The following is a 15,235-nucleotide window of genomic DNA, read 5'->3' as shown; positions in this document are numbered from 1 at the left end:
TAACAATACTTGAAACATGTCATACATATAACATTCTGCATAATACTTTTGCTAGTAATTTATACCACGTGGTATCGCCAGATTAGGTACTTACTCACCAACCACCGCGTGCTATACAAAGTGCAGGTACTACATACATAAATGGGATCATTTACTCATTCTCATCATAAGGATAAGAATATTTAGGCGCAGATTTACCCAAGACTTGGAAGATAAACAGGGATAACTGGGTTATTTCTGAATTGTTGGTCCATTTATCGCAATGAATGCAGTATTATTGTTTCCATTCTTTTCAGCAAATAAAAGTGAAGGTGAAGACAGCCTGGCGGAAATAAATGAGCAAACTGAACGACGTATGTATATGCACATAAACGTGACAGTAAGTAGGACAATGGAGCCAAGACGTACAAGTTTCCTTTGATTGTGTGGCATTTGTTTATGAGCTCGATTTCAATTATCCATCTCAATAAAGTGGGCAATGAAATATGTAATCGTACTTAATAACTGGGCGAGATAAATTTGAACTGTTGCGTTACTGGTCATGGACACATGAGTAAATACACAACTTGGTTCATTTTTTGCATTTGCATTTATTAATCTTGCTTAATTATCAAATGCGACGAAAAAGAGGGGAGAATGTGGCAATTGCAGAAAGAAAATAGTTGTTTCTTATGCATGCATGGCATTTGCCAATTAAGTGAGACGCAAAAAAATGCGAGATTATGAGCTTAATTAATACTCCAGGAAGAAACGCGTTTTTTTACGGGCAAATTTGACAATTTTGACACAGGTGAGATTTACAACTCTTAAAATTTATTGTAACATAAAAGCAAGTAAGCGTTTTATTAGATAAGAACAAAAAAATGTGCGAGCCTGGTAGTACAAACTTGTAACATACGTATTATTACACACAAAAAATTGCTTGAGGCCTTTACACACTGAATACGTCAAATGGTGCATAATTTATTCAGACAGGGGTCAAAATGTCTGTGATTATTTTTTTGTTCCTTCGTCGTCGTCGTCGTATGTCAATTCTTTAATCAGTCACGGAGAATTGAAACACGACCCAACATCCCATTTCCAGTGAGATTTATTTAATAATGAAGTTGTGACTGCACATTTGGGGCTGATTGGTACGAAGGACTTGCCATTGTAAAAATGTGGATCATTTTGCAACACAAACAACAACAACACCTCTTTCATAAGGATTACTGTGGTCAGTCTTTAAGGCGAGGAGATCAACCACGCTGCGGTTTTAAATTAGATGGGATTGACATTGTACACTACGCACAAATGGTCCCATTATTCCTAGTAAACCATGACCGAATCAAATTTAACATTGAATAGTGACGTCTTGTCGTGAGTCTTGGTGGTGGTGATCATGCTGACAAAAATGTTTTACATCCTGAGCTGAAGGCAATTTTTAAGAAGAATTTTTATTAATTTTTGCATTTTTATGACGGCCCAAACATAATACATTTATGAATTTAAATCTGGATCATATGTACCAATAATAACTATTTTATTAGAGTCGTTAACATTAAGTCAGTCTGATGCATAGTCGTTAAAGGAAACTATAATAAATAATCTGTTTTTAAAAGTATGACAATTTCGCCACAGGTAAAAATACTTGCAAACTTCACAATGAATTAGATAATGTAAATGTCATTGAGATTTGTACTCAATGATTTCTATTTCTTTTTTGCCTGTAATTATATGTGTAACAAAACATAATGATACGTTGTGGACATTTTATTCAAGACGTTTACACAAAATTCAGACAGTTCAGTAACACGATAATGGTGCATTTTCACAAAAAATTAATAGGCTTGAGTTTATTGTCTTACTCAGAAGTCAGGAGAGAGAAGGTGCCAATTTGAGACCATATCACATTGTGGTTAAATAAGACTACAGTTTCTGCTCTGCATTTGTTTATTATGATAACAACAGGAACAAATTCAATGATTTTCTCACTGCGTTATCATGCGTAGCATACTTGTTTGCTCTTATTTTACCTTGAGGGAACATGTTAAGAGTCGTCGTATTTACGACGATTTCTTGTGTTTTTTGTCATCTGTACTTGACGCATGCTTTACATACGTACAGCTCCCATCTCATTTCTGTATTCTTCTCTAAACATTACAAAAGTCATAATCGTTACATGTACGAAGTTGTGACATAAGAGCTCAGTTCCGTCTGGGGACTTTATCTAATGCAAGATGACGTCTATTCGTCCCCGAAGATGGTATAACACCGATTTCATTTTTACAGTCTGCATACATAAGCAAAATCCAGTACCTACTGTACGGAATTCATGAGCACTTACTTAGATGGAAACGTAGCCATCATAATCGCGTGTTATTAAGGCCACGCCACTAAATGTGAATTGTGGCAAAAGTTTTCTTGAGAAAGGACTTAATTCCATAAGGCTCAACCCCATTTCATTTCATACCCAAATATGTCTACGTACTATTATTATCTACGATTTATTTAAGTTCAAGAGTCTTGGCATTACCCATCAGATGAAATGAAAATGACCTTGGGCTCCCATCAAGAACGGAAGCGTGAGAAAATGGGCGAGTAATTTAATTTATTAAAAAATAGGCAGCACAGTTATACGCATTTGAATTGTTAATAGGCCTCCTCAAGTAGACTCCCATCAGACCAAAGCAAAAGTGTTTACCATCCATCTCATTTATTATGCTGTAATTAAAACCCTTTTATTTTTTATAGAGACACCCCGTAATACTCGTGTGTCTGTATTAAGTCATTGTCACATTTAAATATATTCATGAGACACAATCTCATGACATTACTTCATTACAAAATGATTGCACCAAGCCACTACTCACACCTTCCCCGTGAACTTAATAATGTACTTGAAACATTCCATGTTGAGAATTTGAGATTGCAATCGAATTGTTCACTCTGGTGTAACTGTAACATAAAAATAGTAGAAATAAGGGTCGTCTTTCCACGCTTCAAGGAAACTTGTATGATTTAAATGAGATACAATTATTATATGATTTAATTGCGGCTTTGTTCTGTTAACAACTTAATCCTGGACCGCCGTCGCGGCCGCGTGTTGACCTTGTCGAACAAGTAAAGAAGAAATGATTGATTAAAATATTATGCATATTTTTATAGGAAATTTTACCTAATTCGATGCACAACCCGCTGGGAGATTTCTTAAGTGTGACGTTATTTGGATGTACAAAATACTCAGGAAGTGTTTAGTTTTTTTTTTAAACAAAAGAGATCATGATTCGCAAAAGTTGTAAACCACAATAAATCAAATGCAATGCCCTTGAAGGAATAATTTGTGATTATCGATTATTTATATCAAGCTTATTCAGGAATAAGCTGGGCGTACGTAGCGAGAACTCGGTCGGTAAAGCACGACGCAGTACTTCACGATTTTTTGAAGATTTCGTGGTTCACGGAGATCCAAATTTGTATAGATGGCACGAATTACGGAAAACCTCATCCTGCAAAAAAACAAGTCATTTTTGCACTAATGAACTTCTGCTGAATCAGCCTTTTGTTCACTTTATTGCTTAAGAAAAAGAAGAGGACGGACGTGAGTTGCATGATGATGACACATCTCGATAAGTCAGATACAATTTTGACCACAGACTAAAAATGAGTATATTTACAAAGAATTTTGAACATGAGACGGTAGATTTTATCCAATCCAGACCAGACTCCAGTGCAGAACGTATTTAATGCAAGGTCGTTTTATGGCTCACGTGATGTTGTGAGATATGAGAAAACGGAAGTCAACAACCCCACGTATTTACCTACAAGGTAAGAAGGACTACACAAATAGACTACAAATTGCTACCTACTGATGCAAAATGTTCTTGGGACAATTACCATGTCCTTGGCAGAAAGCGCTTTTTGGACTGTATACCCATCCAGTTTCCGTAATGGAAATTTCAGAATTTTTACTTAATGCTTCATTCAATATTCATACGAGTTAGTTGAATCATCGAGACCTTGAGGCTGCAGATTTTTAGTGCAATTTCCATAATGGATTCTTTTAAATGGTGGTGTCATCCTTAACTTAAACACATCTTAGATACAAATAAAGTCTTGTCTTGACGGCTAGTCAAGATTTTTCCAAAAAGTCAACTTACTTACATATTTACATCAGCATGTCAATCCTAAACCAACTCATAGTCATGTCTCATCTCATTTCAGACATATGTACAACCGCAATTCCGCCCCAGTTTGTTAATATTTTATCAAAGCCTTCGCATTACTTTTGGTTTTGAGCCCAAAACTGGGGTTGAATCGTTGAATGAACAAAAAATGAAATAACTATTCGATTCGATACGGCACGTTCGTCCTCTCTTTACAATTTCACAACCTTTTCTAACGAATAAACGACAGGTCTTGGCCCCATTGAAAAGCCTTTGTGACTCGAATTCCACTTGACTTGCAGTCCAGTTCGGTTAGTTCCCCCTTCACCGGGCGCCTTATGCACGACAGAAAAGAGGAAATGGTTGCGTTGTAGTAACACTACTGCTTCAATCATCCCAATTCAGAGCTACAGAACCGGAGGGTCTTTCTCCAGTCGGACTGAACTGAATGATATCCTACGCACAGACCGAAACCAGCAGAGCAGCATCATTGTGTCGTTATGTCTTCTTATCATCGTGATGATCATCATTCTGGTGTTGTATGTGTATTGACGTGGGCAGTGGCAGCGGAAGCTTGAGGGGACAGAGGGACAATGTCCTCACGGGTATTCGATGTCCACATCATCTGTCCATGTCATATAAACCCCTTCCCTATCCTACAATGTTAATGTCCCCACAGATTCCGCGGCCACTGGACGTGGGTGGAAGGAAGGAAGTTTTTATTTCACAATTCCAACCACGTAGTACAAATGCTTACTCGACTCATTCACATCACTTCTCATTACGCTGAATTACCGCGAGGCTAACATTTCTTTTATGTATGGAGGCATCAGAGTAAATTTGACCTCACGTAAGTATTTTCCAGGATTTTGAAGCTTTCGCTGGTTGCTGTTGCTGTGTAAAGAATTTTATTTTCAAAAATATATTTCATCATGACATTTTACAATTTATGCTTAATTTTGTTTCCAGATCGTGTTGGGACAGTGACGGATATCCCGGGCAGGATCTACAGGGCTTCCACCCTGGGATCCACCCGTGGATTATCCGTCGATGGCGAAGACATGGTAAGTCGGAGACCAGAGTGAGTCGTACTTTTTGATGAATTCGAATTTATTTTTCGTCCAACATCTCGTTACGAGAAGAGAACTACTTGGGGAGCAAAATACAAAAGGACCACTTATGATCCCACCTACCCACCCCAAAGAACGTTTGACAAGAATTTTGTCATTTCGGATTTCAAAGCAGGAATCAAATGAATATTTGATGAAGGCTTAATATGCAAATATGTTAAGAGCTGCTGCTTGTCTGTCCTCCTCCTGACAATTTAAGAGAGACAGACTTGTGCCAATCCTATTTCCAATTTATATTTCTATGTATAACCGTCACCCGTTGAATAACACATGCCCACACGTACACCCACTAGGTTGCATTATGCAGTAATCAGAGAAACGGATGGCTATGTATGTATGGAGGACATTTAATTTATAACTGCAATAATTCATAGCTTGGTATACATACATTTTCAATGTAAATATATTTGCATGTACTGCGAAAGTAAACTCACCTCGTTTTACGGAGCGTACAAAACACTTCAAGTTCAAGTCGGGCATTCAAATTCCAAATTTCTCAAATCCATCCACTCGACAACCCCGTGCACCCCACACACTTCAAACCTGCACCCTTTCCCCATCATAATTCCTCGTATACCAAATTTAGCTTGTATTTATAATACCAGCAGAAGCAGGATGCATTTTGTTGCAGAATGAATAACATTATTATTACGAAACATAATCAAGTGCTGCAGGAGGAAGGAACCTCATCGCTCCCTTCAACTTCCTTTGTGGGAAATTCTTAACCTCCCCTCGACCAACATTCCTCGGTTTGTTTGTCGAGGTGCAGGCCATGAAAGGCAATAATGCGACAAATATCTGTAGATTTTATTGTGATATTTACGAGGAAATCGACAATTTATCCTAGATTACCTACCGTAGAATTGAGCCAATTCAAACACACATATGCACACATGAACATCAATTCTTATCACTGCGACAATATTTGTATATCTTTTATATTATGTTCTTGACACCCGTTTCATTTTCAACCTGATGCTGATGTGTGTATCCTTTTTCTGAAATTACTGTAAATAAAATCGAGACGAGATTGGATTCTCAGTCTATTTCCACCAGGATCGAGCCACCGTTTCCCTTCCTGATGTTTGTTCGCAAGGAAGGAAAAGTAATAAAGGTCACAGATAATTAGGATTTAGAGACAAAGTCCATTAAGGTCAGTGTATTAAAGTTGGAGGAACATGAGCCACGTTCCGGTCATATGAGACGAGAGGGTACGCACTAAGGGACGAATGCAATCCGATATCGGAGGAAGGAAGGACGGGCGGAAGGAGAGGGGAACTCTCTGGAAAATAAATCACTTATGGCTGTCCACACTTTTCCTCATCCCGACGACCCACCCCACTCAATCAACCGCCGCCACAATAAGCAACAATGACAATTCTTCTAAGAAATTTATTAGCCGAGATCAAAATCAACATTGGCAGGGTCAATATTGCTGGCTATTAGGTGTCAATGTTGGAAACAACTACTTAACAATGCACACCATATCAGATAAATTGTGTGATATTGGATGTGGTGGTCGGTTAGTGTATATCCAGAATTTTGCGCTTATTACCAACCAGCAATTGTCCTTCGGAATAAAATTGTCCCAAAATTGTCCCAAAATGTCACTCACCCAAAGCATGTCTTGCCTTTGTGCGGTGGGCAGAATAGTAATATATTGATGCGCTGAATTGATTGACAGAATAGTGGTTCACTCACATTGTCAGACAAATTACGGGGGGGTCGAGTAGAATGATAACGAACTATGGCATCGACATTAGCTTCATTATTGTCTCCGTTCTCTCTCTCTTTCTCCATTTTAGGCTAGTTGTGCATTCAGTTTGATTGAAAACTGAGTCATGTCTTCCCTTTATTGATTGACATTTGGAACAGCTTACCAAATTGGTTGGTAGATTGGATCTACAAAGTGGTGATGGTATACATAAGCTCATTTACAAAAATTATTGGATATACCACGGACAATTAATTCAATAATATTTCCTGCGGTGGTGTCAAGTTATTTGACCTTCATTCATTGCATAAATATGCTTTATTCTTGGCACGAACGCCACGAACGAAAGAAGAAGACGGTATCGACCCCAAAATAAGCCAATTTTTTTACATGGATAAATATGTGTGCCCCATGTGTTGCAGTGGAAATGACAATGATGGATATGGCATCATTCTACAAGAACACCTGCAAAAATTCCCATCACAAATCATTTTCAAGCCATTAATATTTATGCACTTTAGAAACGTCAGAAATGTACGGATGGGGAGGAATCCTTCCAATTCTTAGCGGTGTGACCAGTCCTTGACAAAATTGGAGATTCATATTGTGCAACTAACAATGGAGGTCCCCAGCGTATTCTTTCCGATTTTGATCAAACTAGTGTCAATCGATCACAAATTTAATTGGTATGAAATTTTGCAAAAAGATAAGTACGATCTGCCAATTTTTACGGAGATATTGGCATCCGAAGAGGAGAAAAGGTGCAGTAAATTTGGCAAGCGTAAAATTTGTCAGCCTTAATGCACGTATATGCAGATTTCTCTGTCAAACCTGAGCGTTAGCAGATCGTACCTTTTGCAAATTTCATACTAATTAAATTTGTGATAGATTAACACTAGTTTGCTCAAAATCTGTAACCATACTTTGGTCGACCTCCACTGCAAGTAATAAACTAAAATAAGAAAAGATTGATTTTGTTTTTGTTGTTTTTTCGCATCCAACTCAAACAGAATACAATGACGCATCTCTTCAGATTCCGTAATCAAAAATCGATGATTTTCCATTTCTGTCGAAGGAGGATACACGTAGCCACGATTATGTATAAATGCGGTATACGTATGAAGAACATATAGGATTTGGATTCGAGAGAGACAGAGTACATTCCAATTTTAGGGGAATAAATAATTGAGTGATGTTTCAAGGGGAATCCTCAATCCTCGCCCAGAGAAAGCAAAAACTGGTAACATAAACATTTTCCCTGTTGAGGGAAAGTTTTAGGAGAGCCAGATATTACCAAAATCCACAAAGGAAGGTGGATTTTTCTCCTCATGCCAACAGCATCTTTAGCAGAGGACGACGACGTATATGTGTAGGTACACAGATAAGATCTCATCTCCTCCTCCTTCTTCCTTTCGTGTCCTTGTAAAGTACAAGTCCAAGAAAACTTTTATCTCGAAAAAATAAAGTTTAGTCGCGTCTCCTCCATTCAACTTTCACTCCTACGCTACCTATTTAGCTGTCTAGAATTCAAATGTTAAGTGTAAAAGTTTTTCCTCCAAAAAACTGTGTGGGGGCATGCAATCAATTCAACAGGGAATATTTTTTTGTAAAAAAATGTGTATATAAATCATTTTTTTGTAAAAGTAGTCTCATAACTCCGACTAATTTACGAACTTCATCTGATCATAAATACTGCAAAGGGAGGATGATACACACGTAATTAAAAACCTACAGTGCAGACTCCATATAGCCCGAGTCAGGGACAGAGTCCCTGACTCCGTGAGTCCTAGCTGTTTCTAAATTTTTCTCCGAATTGACCGGCATAATATTACCACTTTGAACTTCCACAGCTATATTTGCTATCAAGAAGTGGTCTTTAGCCTTCGTACCAAATTTCAGATGGAAAAAATTAAACTTAAAAAATGGTATGGGTTACCCTCCAGGGTCACTCTGGTTAAAATTCGCTCACTTTTAACTTCATATCCTTTCATGAGAAGCCATTAGGTATGACCTTGCCGGATTTAATGTTTTTAAAGTAATTTCTAAAAATCGGTATGGGTCACCCCATAGGGTCGCTCCTGATAAGAATTTTACCAATTCCACGTCATATTCTTCTATTAAGACCCATTAGCAACCTCTCTACCAAATTTCAGCTTGTTATGACGATTTTGAAAAATCAGTATGGGTCATCCCATAGGGTCCCTCAAGATGAAAATTTTTCCAACTTAAAGTCATTTTTATCTATTAGGAGCCATTAGCAACCTCTGTACCCAATTTCAGCCTTCTACGACAATTTTGAAATTTGGTGCATAATACCCCACCCACTCCGATGACCCCCACCGGTCAACCACTTGACCGATTTCGCCCATCTTCGAACTCGTTTCCTAACTTTGTCCAATATGCATATGGTAAAAATTTCAAGTCAATCGGTTCAGCCGTTTTGGCTCTATCGTGCCGGACAGACGGACGGACGGACGGACGGACATGACGGTTCCATAAGCCCTGACTCGGGCTAAAAAGCTGATCCCATCCATCACAAAATAATTTGATTACGTAGGCTTTCCATACAAGAATTAGCACGACATAACGAACCGTAATTAAATATGATACACGGTGCAGGACAAGATGGGAGCAGTATTTTGTGCACATCAATCAATCTCGGTCGCTATTTGTAGTAGGTGTGTACCTTTATCATGTATGTAGCCTTTCCTTGTGGGTCGTGTAGCACTTTCATCTCAATCAATCAACCACTCTGCTCGATGGACGGATGACTAATGCTTTTGGTGGGAGAAAGTAATACATTTTGTCAATTACGTGTCCTTAATTAGGATACCCGGTACGTACATGTGTCAGTTATATGTATGTGCACCTAATATACATGATGTATGGTTATGGTATATCGGTTTATTTGTTGTCTTTGAGCTAACAAAAGAGGTCTCCCAACGTATGCTTTGTTTGGATTTTGACCAAATTGGTGTCAATCGATCACAAATTTAATTAGTATGAAATTTGCAAATGACACCATCTCCAAATTCTCACGTTTGGCAGAGATATTTGCATCTGAAGAGGAGAAAACGTGCCATAAAGTTGACAAATTTTACGCTTTCCAAATTTACTACGTGTTTTCTACACTCGACACTGGTCAAATCTGTAAGGTTTTCAATGTTCCTTTCTTGTCATGTCATGTAATGGAAAATAAAAAACCAATTTGAGCCCGAAAATCGACTTAAACTAAAACTGGTTAGAAGTTGGAGACCTTGTTTTCCATGTATCACCATTGACTTTACTAAATTACATTTCATCACTCCAAGACAGACGACCATACCTATTTATATGCAAATCAAGTCACTTTGAAAACTTTTCTGCCCAGTGTTTAACAACTTTGTGCAAAACTAATTACGGCAAAACAAATATTCCATTACTTTCCTACGCTAATGAGGCAGACTATAATTTCCAGGAAAGTTATGCATGCAGTTTCAAAACTGTAGATTACATCCGAAAAATTGTACTTTACAGCAACCCGATTTACCCAAACTCCCCGTTCCCGACTTGGACAAAACGCTACAACGCTACTTGGAAGCCATTCAGCCAATCCTGACTCCCGTGCAGTATGAACGAGCGGAAAAATTGACACACGAATTGGCAGAAAATGAAGGACCCGAATTACAAAATGAATTGACCGAGAGACAAATGAAGATGCAAAACTGGGTAAGAAATGGTTCGTAGAAGTTTCGTCTGTACCACGAAAATGTGATGATTCTGTGAAGCTTATATAATTTAACTTGTCTCAGAGAATTAATTGCTAATTGACAGGCGTACGAGTGGTGGCTGAACGACATGTACATGAACAATCCGTTATCTCTGCCAATTAACAGCAACCCAGGTGGGGTGTGGCCCCCTCAGCACTTTCCAAGTGTGGATGATCAGCTCCTCTTCGCCGCCAAGTTGGTGACCTACATGTTGGATTTTAAGGACATTTTGGATCGGTATGTGTCATATTGGTTGACAGAAAGGGCTTATTAAAATTCAAATCTGTCTGCCTGCCTCGTGGAAAGTGTTAATAATCCTAACGAGAAACAGTGTATGTACATATCCAGTTGGGTAGAAATTTTGTCTATGTACCATCTCACCGGGTATCCTCCTTGCTTTATGTAAATTTAGACTGGTTGCATAAACTCCCTACAAGGCAGGCACAACAATTCCAGGAATATCGGATTTCAAACAGTTTTGTTTTGAGCTGTATCTCAAATGTTGATTTTAAGCGTAATTCTTACACAAACAACGCAGCAGGGAAGAGAAAGCAGGTCCGGAAATTAGAAGCTTCTGAGAAACAATGTTAGTAAAAAAAGGACACGTGGACTTGCAAAATAATTTTAAGAAGTGAAAAACAATCCTTTCTTCTATTTTATAATGACGTCAATGTGTCTGCTTTATTTTAAATTGGCTCAAAACATTAAAACTCCGTAACGTCCGAATAGCATAAAACATAGCATATGTTCTTGCACCATCTCCACTACGACGGTTATGTACTCGTACATATGTACATACATAATCCTCTTATGTCAGATTAAGTCGCATCCGATCTTGTTTACATTTCCTTCAACTTTGAATAGAACATTGTAACCTTTCAATTCAGCCGTGAGTTCCTTCCTCGTATTTCATTTCATCCCCTCGCCGTAAAGTTATCCGGAATTTAAATGTCAAACGTTGAGCTGGTATTGTTCCCACTTCTCATTGTTACTTTTTTGCACTTGAAAATCCTCTTTCGTTTCTCAACGACTCCCAGTTCAATTGTCTTGTTAAAGGTCTTTTCAATTTGTTCATTCTCCTGGCCAGTCTCAAGCGACTTGCTTTCGTTTCCTTTTCTCGGAAAAGTATCTGCTTTCACGAATTGGATCTTGTTAAAAAATACTTTCATTCAAGTTCATTACGCATTTATGACTATGACTTTTACCAGATTTCTTTACAAGTCTGGAACAGATTTCCTGGAAATGAATTACTTTGCATGCCTTTGGATAAAAGGGCTTAACAGCAAACAATATTTAAGATACCTTATATGAAGATACACAAAATGTATGTGTGCATTTAGTAATGTGAAATACAGGGCACATGAAAATTATACGCGTTCCACAAGAAAATTGCGACTCTCCCAAATCGTGGAGAAAGCGCACTCTCTCCACAAAGATTCGAAACTCACTTTCTTCTAATATTTCACTTTCATCAGCCACAACTTTTTTCAATCCCAGACTCTGACTTGCTCATAATAATGCATGTGCACCAACAGGAATCTGTGATTTTCTTCAATAATATATGTAATATCCTATTTTCAGGCGAGAACTACCCGTGGAGAAAGCTGCATCAAGAGAGCCTGGTCAACCGTTATGCATGGCACAGCATTATCGACTCTTTACATCATACCGAGTTCCCAGCATCCCCCGTGATTTTCGAAGAGACACGTCTCAACTTTCTCCCGATCATATCATCGTGGCCTACAAGAAACATGTCAGTTCTTTCTTCTAAGAGGTTTTCAAAAGTATTTTCATAAGTATTTAACACGTTTGAATGTTATACATAGTTCTTCACCTGCCCCATAAAAACGGCAGAACGGAGGCTCACAACACCCGAAATTTATGGCCAATTGAAGAAAATTGTGCTCTCTGAAACATGCAATAATGAGACACCGATTGGGATACTGACAAGTCAGAAGCGACCAGTGTGGGCCGACGAACGGATCAAACTTCTCGGAGATGATGTCAACAAACAGTCCATCGAGGAAATTGAGACGTGTTACTTTATCGTGTGTTTAGATGACCCTCTGCCCGGACAGCACTTTAACAGTCCGTACAACCAAAAGAAGCGAAATGTTGGGAGACACTGGACCAATGATCGAGATGAGACGAACATGATGCATCAAATGCTGCACGGAGGTGGGAGCAGCTTCAACACGGGGAATCGTTGGTTCGACAAAACTTTACAGGTTTTTATTATCTATTATTTTATAATTGCTGAAAAAAAACTGCAACCAATTTTATGTATTTTGAATAAATTACAGTTTGTCATTTCGTCGGACGGTGTGGTAGGTGAGTTGATAAATAGAAGACTTGTACAGAATACTAATTGGAAAATTAATATGAATTAAATTAAATTTTTTTATGTAGGCCTTTGCTACGAACACTCTTCAGCCGAAGGTATCGGAGTTTTGAATCTTGTCGACGAATTTTATGGGAATATAGGCACCTCAGAGAAACATAATGCAAACGGCGATGTTGTGGATTCTGAAAACAAACCTATCGATATACCTGCACCAATAAAACTGGAGTGGACAACGCCTCCCGATACAAAATCTGCGGTGAGGGAGGCTTGCACGGAAATTGATGGGTACATGAAAATAAATAATTATGGACGCAGTAGTAAAATATAATGAAATGAGGTGGTGATAATAAATATAAAATTTTAAATCAATTTTAGATTGATCGACAGCTTGGATTTGATGGTGTATCGATTCGAAAACTATGGAAAGGACTTTATCAAAAAGTGCAAAGTCAGCCCAGACGTGTATCTTCAATTGGCATTACAGTTGGCTTACTTCAAGTGAGATGCATACATTATACATTGCGTATGGTATTTAGATAATGGTCAAATATGAACAAATACTGATTAATTCTTGCATTTTTTTCATTCAGCCTTCACGGGAAAATGGTAGCCACTTATGAAAGCGGATCAACCCGACGATATAAACTTGGTCGCGTAGACTGCATCCGTTCAACCACAATGGAAGCACTTGACTGGGTCAAATCCATGCAACCAGGATGCACTGATGATTCGATGGAAAAAATGCGAAAATTTCATCACGCCGTTGAAAAGCAGACGACCGTGATGGTTGAAAACATTCTGGGTGAAGGGATCGACGTCCATCTCATGGGGCTCCGGCAACAATCCATCGACATGGGAAAGGACATTCCGAAGCTGTTTGATGACGAAACATTCCAGATTGCTAACCACTTTTCTCTCTCAACGAGTCAGGTGGAAGGAATAATTTACATATTGTAATCAGGGGTCGACGCCAACGAATAATTGGCGGCGTCGACCTCTGATTTTGCAGTCCTGATTGTTACGGATAACGTGACTTTACGTATATTTTTTTCTAGCTACCAACGAAACAAGACCAGTTCATGGGATACGGGGCTGTCGTGCAGGACGGGTATGGTGAGTTAAAGATAACCTACGTGTTAACCTACGTGTGCTAATTATTAATATAATTCACTATTAGTTATTTAATAGTTTAATAGTTGTAATTATATTTTTTAATTTACAGGTGCATCCTATAATCCGCAGAATTCATCAATCATTTTCTGCTTGGCATCCTTTCGCACCTGTTCGTACACCTCAACCCTAAAATTCGGCCAAAGCCTCCAGCAAAGTTTGGAGCTGATGAAGAAGGTTTTGGAATGATGGTGTCACAACGAAGGAAAGTATTGCGCAATTCGTAGTTCTTTGTAGATGTGAAATAATGGTATGCACATGCAAACTAGATAAAACAATTCCACCCAATATAGCACGTAAACATGTTGAATTATGTAGTAAGAGTAGTAACGGATAAATGTGAATGACGTGTGACTGCAGAGCTGTAATAATTGAATGTGATGGTAACAAACAAATACTTATACGCATATTGTTCAGTAGTGCTGGTGCTTGAACAAGAACAAGATCTCACTCAATCTCTAGTCAACTTGTACCTAAACGTAAAAATTTGATGTGACAAACAACAAACAAACAAAGATATCTCTAGTCGAAAAAGAAAGATTTACCTATTTATGAATGTGTATGTATGTGATCGAATGAAAAAGAAATTAAATCTTGCTTGCTGTGCAATGCACGATGAAAATAAATAAACATGTATCAGGGACGAAGTTTCGATGAGAATCGCAGGAAAATTATGTAATATCACACTAGTAACTTATTAGAGTATTTACACGTAGACAGTCTAGATGCAGTAGAAAAGGTGACATTCATATCTTGAAAATCGGTGCATATCAAATCAGGAATGATTAAATGTTCAATAATTTATCCACATACGCTATTACAGAAATAAATAAATATATCGCATATATATCGAAAAATAAATGAATGTGGGGTGTGTGTAATACCTAATTTCCTAGTAATTAAGCTCATCATAAATCATAAACGAGATACAAGATCAACCCTTCATGTGTATCTCTGCATATGTACATGACTGACTTCCTGAT

General features: G+C 38.1%; 1 protein-coding gene across 1 annotated transcript in view; it reads left to right on the top strand.

Moving 5' to 3' along the window:
- LOC110862640 (vesicular acetylcholine transporter) overlaps nucleotides 1-15,117 on the top strand; it is a 40,345-nt gene extending 25,228 nt beyond the window's left edge. The window contains exons 2-12 of the mRNA XM_022111855.2: nucleotides 5,115-5,209; nucleotides 10,506-10,697; nucleotides 10,803-10,975; nucleotides 12,320-12,491; nucleotides 12,565-12,966; nucleotides 13,042-13,069; nucleotides 13,148-13,367; nucleotides 13,458-13,580; nucleotides 13,673-14,012; nucleotides 14,138-14,195; nucleotides 14,305-15,117. Of these exons, the coding sequence (XP_021967547.1) occupies nucleotides 5,207-5,209; nucleotides 10,506-10,697; nucleotides 10,803-10,975; nucleotides 12,320-12,491; nucleotides 12,565-12,966; nucleotides 13,042-13,069; nucleotides 13,148-13,367; nucleotides 13,458-13,580; nucleotides 13,673-14,012; nucleotides 14,138-14,195; nucleotides 14,305-14,441 (1,848 nt within the window). The 5' untranslated portion in view covers nucleotides 5,115-5,206 and the 3' untranslated portion in view covers nucleotides 14,442-15,117. The remainder of the gene's footprint in view (nucleotides 1-5,114; nucleotides 5,210-10,505; nucleotides 10,698-10,802; nucleotides 10,976-12,319; nucleotides 12,492-12,564; nucleotides 12,967-13,041; nucleotides 13,070-13,147; nucleotides 13,368-13,457; nucleotides 13,581-13,672; nucleotides 14,013-14,137; nucleotides 14,196-14,304) is intronic.
- Nucleotides 15,118-15,235: the final 118 nt, after the last annotated feature.

The sequence above is a fragment of the Folsomia candida genome, unplaced genomic scaffold (assembly GCF_002217175.1).
Source record: "Folsomia candida strain VU population unplaced genomic scaffold, ASM221717v1 Fcan01_Sc063, whole genome shotgun sequence".
Classification (NCBI taxonomy): Eukaryota; Metazoa; Arthropoda; class Collembola; order Entomobryomorpha; family Isotomidae; genus Folsomia; species Folsomia candida.
This window is presented reverse-complemented; position numbering and strand designations above follow the sequence as displayed.